We start from the raw sequence: 9,032 nt of genomic DNA on the forward strand, positions 1-9,032 counted from the left end.
AGCAAATCAGATATTTTACCTATTTTCATATAAAAAAGTTTAGATAATTAAAACAAAAAAAAATAATTTAGACATTTGTTTTTTTAATTAACTTTTTTTAAACTACGTCTAAATTATCTTTTCTTCATATAAGATAGGAAAATAATAATTACATCAATTGAATTGAAATTAAATCGATATTTTTTTTTAAATTTAATCTTATAATTTAAATTTTCTAAATTTATTTTTTTACAAAAAAACAATAACAAGAATCAAATAAAATTAGTAGAAAGATTTGCAACAATGCACTAACGTATATGTTCAAAGAAAGATAAAATAAAATTAAGTTCTCTTGCAATTCAACTTAATTAGGTAAATAAAATTCAATTTGATTAAAAAAATTGAATATTTTAGTTTGATATTAAAAAATTTAATTTGATTTAACTCGGTTTATAATTTTATAAACTCAACTTGATTTGAAATTTTTTTAAACAAAGTTTAAGTTATAAAATGGGATTTGAATAACTCAAATTTTTTAATAATTAATGTATTAATTTTTTAAGTTTGAGTCAATTCTCTCAACTCTATATGATATATGTATATCATATTTAAAAATATGAAGAAATATATATGTATATCGTATATGGTTATAAAAAGTTATTTAAACTCAAACTAATTAGTGTTCGTATAATTATTAATATTTATAATTAAATTTAAACAGAAACTCGAACAACCCAACTCAAAAATTTTCAAAAAAATTATGTTATAAAATAATACTCGTCAATTTGACTAAATCAAATTTTTTTGACCCGACTCGACTAAATCAGATGTTCACCTTTATATATAATAACTAAATATATAAATTTTACATAGTACAAGGACTAGTAAAAGAATTTAACCTAAAATATAACACTTGAATTTGAAAGAATAAATAAGTTGTTAAAAAAAACAAGGTTGTATTTTCTAAAAACAAAGATCAATTTGTGATCCCAAAAAAAAAAATTATTTTTATCTCCCATGAAACCCAAAACGCTCCAAAATTTCTTCAGAGTTCACTCCTTTTCTAGTTATTCCCCAATTCCCACCATTGGAATCCTCGAGAAAGGTACCATATTTCCTCACTCGATCCAGTTTTTCCCTTAATTATTTTTGGGGTTAAATAAACATTATTGTACCTTCCAAATCGACCCAGATTTGATGACTCATGATTCATCCTTTAAAATGCTGATCTTGAATCTTATATTTCTGTTCAAGTCTTAGTTTGATTCTGTTTGCGTTTTGATGAATTGGGATAGGTCTGGTTTCTGGGATTTGAATTTGGGTTTTTCTTTCCTTTTTGATTTCTTTTCAATTTCTTTTAGGTCTACACGTTGATTCCTTTATTGTGTTTTTGTTTTTCTTTCTCTCGAGTTGTGATCTCAATTTAATTATTTTTAATCTTCAGTTTTGTAGTTACTTTGGTTCAAATTTTCTTGCCCTTTGCTGCTTAATTCCAGAAGATAATATTTGACTGCGTAGTTTAATTATTTGTATTGTACTTTATAACTGGCTATGATTGTTGTAATAAAAGTGAAGTTCAAACTATGACACTACTGGTAATTGATGGTTATCAAAGGGCTTAACTGTTATCTTCATTCTTCACCTTTATGGCAGCGTCTGAGAAGATTTATTTCCTAGTTTATATTCGAATTCAATTGTTTACATCCATTTGTTGATTGCAGCAGATAGCATGATTTTGCCTGAGTTTAGCATCTTGTTTGAGTAGTTTCCGGCTTCTTCGTTGAGAAATAATTTTCAGTTTCATTAAGAATCTTGTTTGAATATGGGGGATTTGATTACACAATCTCGTTATAATGGATTTAACGGAGAGCTTGTCAAGCCTTCTAAAGGTGCTTTCGCATGTATGATTAATTCTGAAATTGGGGCTGTTCTGGCTGTCATGAGGAGAAATGTCCGATGGGGAATCCGTTATGTTGCAGATGATGATCAGCTGGAGCACTCTCTCATCCATTCCTTGAAAGAATTGCGGAAACAAATTTTCTCATGGGGATATCAGTGGCAAAATGTTGATCCAATTGTGTACCTTAAGCCGTTTTTGGATGTAATTAAATCTGATGAAACTGGTGCACCGATAACTGGTGTTGCCTTGTCTTCCATTTATAAAATCCTGACCATCGATGTACTTGACTTGGATACTGTAAACGTGGAAGAAGCTATGCATCTGATTGTAGATGCTGTGACGAGTTGCCGGTTTGAGGTAACCGATCCAGCTTCTGAAGAAGTGGTACTAATGAAGATACTTCAAGTTCTTTTAGCTTGCATGAAAAGTAAGGCTGCAACTAGGTTGAGTAATAAGCATGTATGCATGATAGCAAATACATGCTTTCGTATTGTTCATCAAGCAAACTCCAAAGGTGAACTGTTGCAACGGATAGCTCGGCATACAATGCATGAACTGATTAGGTGTATTTTCTCACATCTTTCTGAGATCAGCAGCACTGAACATGAGATGGCTAACGGAAGCTTGTTATCTACTTCTGGAGTGGTAATTTATGTCATAGTTTAGGTTCTTAGTTGAACATAGTAACCCATTTGTTGCCTTCTAACTTATGAAATTCATTTTTATTTCGCAGGTGGGTACACAAAATGGGAATCTTGTTCTTGGAAGTACACAGGTAGAAAATGGAAATGTTGGTACCATTTGTGATGGTCCATCCTCTCTTGCTGCTGATACTTCTAGTCCTCCAATGGTGCAGGCCAGTTCTGAATCCGACACAATTAAGTCTGGCGAAAGGGAAGAGAAGGAGGACACCCTACATGATGAAAGATTGATGTCCGCACCTTTTGGGATCCCATGCATGGTGGAGATATTTCAGTTTTTGTGTTCTCTGTTGAATGTCATTGAAAATATTGGTATTAGCCCTAAATTGAATCCCGTAGCATATGATGAAGATGTTCCACTCTTTGCCCTGGGTTTAATTAATTCAGCTATAGAATTGGGTGGGCCATCATTCAGCAAGCATCCCAAGTTATTGGCTATAATTCAGGATGAATTGTTTCGTAATCTGATGCAATTTGGCTTATCCTTGAGCCCGCTTATTCTTTCTACTGTGTGTAGCATCGTTCTCAATCTCTATTATCATTTGCGCTCTGAACTAAAAGTGCAGCTCGAAGCTTTCTTTTCGTGCGTGCTTTTGAAGCTTGCACAAAGCAAGCACGGGTCTTCTTACCAACAGCAGGAGGTTGCTTTGGAAGCTTTGGTCGACCTTTGTCGGCAGCAGACATTTGTGGCTGAGATGTATACTAATTATGATTGTGACATAACTTGCAGTAATGTTTTTGAAGACATTGTCAACCTGTTGTCAAAGAGTGCATTTCCCGTGAATGGACCTTTGTCTGCAATGCATATCCTTGCTCTGGATGGTTTGGTATCTACAGTGAAGGGTATGGCTGAGAGAATCGGCAACGAATTGCCTATATCGAATGAGGCATTGGCAGATTGTGAGGGATATGAAGCTTTCTGGACATTGAAATGTCAGAACTACGGTGATCCTAATTATTGGATTCCTTTTGTCCGAAAGATGAAGAACATCAAGAGAAAGTTGGAAATCGGTGCTGATCATTTTAATCGAGATCCCAAGAAAGGTCTGGAATTTCTCCAAGGAATCCATCTATTACCTGATAAGCTTGACCCAGAAAGTGTAGCATCATTCTTTAGGTACACAACTGGGCTAGATAAGAATCTTATCGGAGATTTTCTAGGAAATCATGATGAATTTTGTGTTTGGGTGCTTCATGAATTTGTGAAGACCTTCGATTTTAGTGACATGAATCTAGATTCAGCATTACGTGTTTTCTTGGGAACTTTCAGATTGCCTGGAGAGTCACAGAAGATACAGAGAGTGCTCGAGGCATTTGCTGAAAGATATTACGAGCTATCACCACATATATTTTGTAATAAAGATGCTGCCCTCTTGTTGTCGTATTCGCTTATAATGCTTAACACAGATCAACACAATGTACAGGTTAAGAAAAAGATGACTGAAGAAGATTTTATCCGTAACAATCGACTCATCAATGGTGGGAAAGATCTTCCTCGAGAGTACTTGTCTGAGCTTTACCACTCTATCTGTGAGAACGAAATTCAGATGATCCCTGATCAAGGTGCTGGTTTCTCAGTAATGACATCAGGCCGCTGGATTAATGTGGTTCACAAATCCAAAGAAAGCACCCCTTTCATTGCATGTGATTCTAGAGCACTCCTTGACCTTGATATGTTTTCTATCTTGTCTGGTCCCACGATTGCTGCTATATCTGTGGTTTTTGATCAAGTGGAACATGAAGATGTTTTACAAATGTACATCGAGGGATTCTTGGCTGTTGCCAAAATTTCAGCGCACTATCACTCCGGTGATGTATTGGATGATTTGGTCGTGTCTCTTTGTAAATTTACGAACCTATCAACTCCATTGTCCATTGAAGAGGCCATTGTTTCCTTCGGAGATGATGCCAGAGCGAGGATGGCGACAACAACAGTTTTCACTATAGCAAATAGCTATGGTGATTGTATCCACAGTGGCTGGAAAAACATATTGGACTGTGTCTTAACCTTGCACAAGCTTGACCTTCTACCTACCCATTTAGCTAGTGATGCAACTGATGAAATCGAGTCCTCGTCTGACCATGAGCACGGTAAGCCTGCTACAAGTTCTATACAAAGATCACAGACAGCACCTGCGGCCATTCCCCAGAAATCTTCGAGCCTGATTGGACGGTTCAGTCAATTCCTATCCTTTGATATGGAAGAGCCACAGTTGTACCCAACCGAGGAAGAGCTCGCTGCTCAACAGCATCTTCGTGAGATAGTACAGGAATGCCACATCGATAATATATTCATGGAGAGTAAGTTTCTCCAAGCAGAGTCTTTATTGCAACTTGTTGATGCCATTATCTTGGCTGCAGATCGATTCAGCAAAGGAATCAGGGTCATTGAAGATGAAGACACTTCAGTCTTCTGCCTGGAGTTGTTGATCACTATCACACTGAATAACCGGGATAGAATTTTGATAATCTGGCAAAAGGTGTACAAGCACATATCGGATATTGTCCAGCAGAAGGCAGTACCATGCACTCTAGTTGAAAAAGCTGTGTTTGGGCTCCTTAAGATATGCCAGCGCTTGCTTCCTTATAAGGAAAATATAACTGATGAGCTTCTAAAGTCCATGCAACTAATATTGAAACTTGATGCTTGGGTTGCTGATGCGTATTGTGGACCTATCACGCTAGAAGTCATGCATCTCGTGAAAGCAAATGCAACTCACATCAGATCCCATTTGGGTTGGCGTACGATCATCTCCTTGTTATTTATCACCGCTCGACATCCAGAAGCATCTGAGTTCGGATTCGAGGCACTAGCATTCATCATGTCTGAGGGGGCGCATCTTTTGCCGTCTAATTATGTTCTTTGCGTGGATGCGGCAAGGGAGTTTGCCGAGTCTCGGGTCGCAGAGGTTGATAGGTCCATTTCTGCCCTAGACATGATGGCAGGTTCAGTTGTTTGTCTAGTAAGATGGTCTAACGAGGCTCGGAGTGCTGTGGAAGAGGAGGCTGCTATGAAAGTAAGTCAGGACATTGGAGAGATGTGGCTGAGGGTGGTGCGTGGACTGAGGGCAGTATGTTTGGACCAGAGGGAAGAGGTGAGGAACCATGCCGTTTTAATGTTACAGAGTTCTTTAGGAGGGGTAGACGGAATTCAGATTCCAAATGCTATGTGGTTCCATTGTTTCGACCATGTGATTTTTTCATTGATGGATGATTTGCTAGAAATTGCACAGGGGAGCTCCTCAAAAGAATACCGGAAAATGGAGGGTACACTTGTTTTAGCCACAAAATTACTGTTGAAAGCTTTCTTACAGTCACTGCAGGATCTATCACAGCAACCATCCTTCTGCAAATTATGGCTTGGGGTTCTCGATCGTATGGAGAGATGCATGAAAGTCAAGTTCCGAGGGAAACGTAGTGAGAAAATGCATGAATTCGTCCCTGAGCTTCTCAAGAACACCCTGCTGGTGATGAAGACTACTGGGGTGCTTGTGCCGAGTGATGATCTCGGTGGAGAGAGTTTCTGGCAATTGACATGGCTGCATGTGAAGAAAATTGCCCCATCTTTGCAATCCGAAGTGTTCATGGAACAAGAACTGGAGCAGGTACAAGCAAAACAACAAAAGACAACCAATCTTCCATCGACCGATGGGGCGTTGCTCATACCATCAAGCGAATCCGAAGTGTTCACAGAACAAGAACTGGAGCAGGTACAAGCAAAACAGCAAAAGACACAGTCAGAAAATCCCAGACCATAAATCTCTTTGAAGATGATGTAAAATCCATTCCATACATGTTTACCATTGCAAAATCTCAGAAAGTCCAGAACTGAAGCCATGGAAAAGGGAAACTTGATAGTTTGGTTGTGGCAACTTCATATTTTCTGTTGTAGTCGAACTTGGATCCGGAGGTCCGACCAGTTCAGTACACTGTCCTATTTTTTATTCCTTGATTCGAAGAGTTTGCAGGTAGAGTTGCCATTTGTTCTACAAACAAAAGGGATTAGAGTTTGATAAATTTTGTTTTGGCACATAAAATCTCTTTGACCAGAAACCATTTTCTTTGTATACTATACATATTAATAAATTTTGTACCAACATGTTTTAATTACTGTTTTTTTTATATTAATCAGTTTTTATAATTGTAGAGTCTTGTATTTGAGTTACTTATGAGATACAAGCAGTACTCATGGAAATCGAGATCGTCTGGGATAACCATATAAGCTTACCATTTTTCTTAAAATCTTTAATAAGAATATTGCCTCATTCTATGCATGAAACCACTAAATATAAGCTCATACCAGCCTTCCATACAGTTCCATACAATGGTATTTTCAGGGCCATCCTTTGAGCAGGCCAAAGTCGGATCGGATTAGGGTCGATGAATCCGTGCATATGGAACTGTCATGCTTCTTCATCCAGCGATTCTCGAACCGAGGTCACCCGTTTCAATCAACAGCAGCCGGGGCCGAAACATCGACTGTTTAAGTCAAAGGAGCCATTATTTAGTTGTACAATCTGGAACAAGGAAAATACCTTGTACTCGTAAAAGCAAGCACTTCTAAGAGTTATTCCAACCTACATGTTCCAAAGGTTCCAAAGACCGACCACCCTTCCAAGTTCCAAAGGTTCCCGCTCCGACGTCGGACCCTTCATTGTGTTGATTATGACGCACTTTTATCGATACATCATAACCTACATATATATAAGAATCGACTGATTATATGTCTTAGAGGTTCGACAGAAAAACATATAATCGGTCGACTCCTAAGAAGTTTTCTTTATAAATCCATCTGATTTGCAGTGTATAGGACAATTAGAGTTGTGCTGTTTTAGAGCACACAGAAGGACATCTACATATATATATGTCAGAGATATGAACTTATGAATTTATATTAGAAATTTAGGAGGTGCGAAATTAGATAATAAACAAAAAATACCTAAATAATTTGAGAATTTAAAATTTTCAAAGGTACGACCACATCTAGTACTCGTCAGTTCATCCCGGAATACACAGGGATCCGTAGATACTCTGATCGCAATAGCTTGCCTTGAATTCATCAAGCAGCCTCAGTAGTTAAAGGGAGTAATATTCTCCTTAGAAGTCTTGAATTCAAACAGTGTGTCAGTAGGGTGTATGTTGTCAACGACTAAAAAATATATTAAACAAATACTATCTTGTAATTATCCAACATTATTAAAAAAATTACACACACAAACCATATGATTACACGTCACAGTGTCACACATGAATTGATTAATTTATGCCATGTCAACATTCAGTGATCAAATTGAGTAGTTAAGGGACCTAATTGCACATTTATGAATTTTTAGTAACCAATATCACTGCCTGGTCCTATTCAAACGCTTCCCCTCCTTTATCTCCTACTCAACGTTCTGACTTTCCATCGTATATTTATCTCCATGCACAAATAAGAATCCTTTAGTTTTTCTTCCAAGAACGTAGAGCCAACGCTGGAACGATGCCGTATTACACGACGCCCGACAACGATGAACCCGATGAGTTCGAAGAGTACAATCCGAAGCCATACAAAGGCGGGTTCGACCTCTTTGTAACCTACGGACAACCGTTGGAGCCATGCAAGGCCACCTGCTACCATCGTTCATCCGAAGGAGATTTTGATTACGAACGTCCAAATTTCGGCTCCGGAAGCATACCAAGTGCTTATGGTGGTGGACACGGGTCGGGTCATGGAATGAAATCCGGGCATGGACGAAAGTCGGATGATGAACGACCTGGTCGGAAATCCGAGTATGGAGAACAAGGATCCGAATACGGGGATTCGGAGTCCAACTACGGGTCTAGTCATGTGAAGAAGCAAAGCCATGGAAGTGGAGGGTATAAGAAGTCGAGTTACGATGACGATGAAGAAGGATATAAAAAGTCGAGTTATAGGAGGTCAAAGGATGACGAAGACGATGATGATAAGAAGTCAAGATATAGAAAAAAGAAAGACAGTAACGAAGATGATGACGATAAGAAGTCGAGATATAGGAAAAAGAAAAATAATGATGACGACGATGATAACGATGACAAGAAGTCGAGAAATCGTAAAAAGAAGAATGATTACGATGACGAAAATGATGATAGGAAGAATTATGACCACAAAAAACACGTGAGTTATTCCGAATTTAAGTAACATACATTCGAGTACAGTGTGCATTTTAGTCTGTCTCAAAACTCACTCAATTGTACCATGACTAACATTGCAGGGTAACGATAGTGACAGTGGTGATGATGAAAAGAAGAGTCGTCGAGAGCAAAACCGTCGGCGTCGTGATTACGACGATGATTGATTGGACCGGTGACTCGTTGCATAAATGGAGTTCGATTCATGCCATAATATATATAGATACTAAATAAAGGGTTAGGGCATACCTCCATTAATGGTATCCACTATGTGTTCTCCGTATTGTATCGATCGACATGTA

At 37.9% G+C, this 9,032-nt stretch overlaps 2 protein-coding genes across 3 annotated transcripts; both read left to right on the forward strand.

The window, feature by feature from the left end:
• Positions 1-972: 972 nt before the first annotated feature.
• LOC120190290 (ARF guanine-nucleotide exchange factor GNL1-like) lies at positions 973-6,687 on the forward strand. 2 transcript variants are annotated; one of them, XM_039193387.1, is made up of 3 exons: positions 973-1,084; positions 1,701-2,524; positions 2,613-6,687. In XM_039193387.1, the coding sequence occupies exons 2-3, from the start codon at positions 1,802-1,804 to the stop codon at positions 6,336-6,338; spliced, it is 4,449 nt and encodes a 1,482-aa protein (XP_039049318.1). In that variant the 5' UTR covers positions 973-1,084; positions 1,701-1,801; the 3' UTR covers positions 6,339-6,687. The 2 variants fall into 2 exon arrangements, with proteins under 2 accessions (XP_039049318.1, XP_039049319.1); XM_039193388.1 differs by having other exon boundaries at positions 1,704-2,524.
• A 1,355-nt stretch (positions 6,688-8,042) lies between these two features.
• LOC120190238 (uncharacterized protein At5g39570-like) lies at positions 8,043-8,897 on the forward strand. Its single transcript, XM_039193341.1, has 3 exons — positions 8,043-8,283; positions 8,425-8,716; positions 8,814-8,897. Exons 1-3 carry the CDS (start codon positions 8,063-8,065, stop codon positions 8,895-8,897), a joined length of 597 nt encoding a protein of 198 aa, XP_039049272.1. The 5' UTR covers positions 8,043-8,062.
• Positions 8,898-9,032: the final 135 nt, after the last annotated feature.

The sequence above is a fragment of the Hibiscus syriacus genome, unplaced genomic scaffold (genome assembly GCF_006381635.1).
Source record: "Hibiscus syriacus cultivar Baekdansim isolate YM2019G1 unplaced genomic scaffold, ASM638163v2 tig00116962_pilon, whole genome shotgun sequence".
In the NCBI taxonomy this organism is placed as follows: Eukaryota; Viridiplantae; Streptophyta; class Magnoliopsida; order Malvales; family Malvaceae; genus Hibiscus; species Hibiscus syriacus.

Bases quoted from the DNA above. Each gene is read 5' to 3' on its own strand.
- LOC120190290 (XM_039193387.1), top strand. From the start codon at position 1,802: ATGGGGGATTTGATTACACAATCTCGTTATAATGGATTTAACGGAGAG. The intron at 2,525-2,612 runs GTAATTTATGTC...TTTATTTCGCAG, and splicing joins TGTTATCTACTTCTGGAGTG to GTGGGTACACAAAATGGGAA.
- LOC120190238 (XM_039193341.1), top strand. From the start codon at position 8,063: ATGCCGTATTACACGACGCCCGACAACGATGAACCCGATGAGTTCGAA. The intron at 8,284-8,424 runs GTCGGGTCATGG...GAAGAAGCAAAG, and splicing joins GCTTATGGTGGTGGACACGG to CCATGGAAGTGGAGGGTATA. The intron at 8,717-8,813 runs GTGAGTTATTCC...CTAACATTGCAG, and splicing joins ATTATGACCACAAAAAACAC to GGTAACGATAGTGACAGTGG.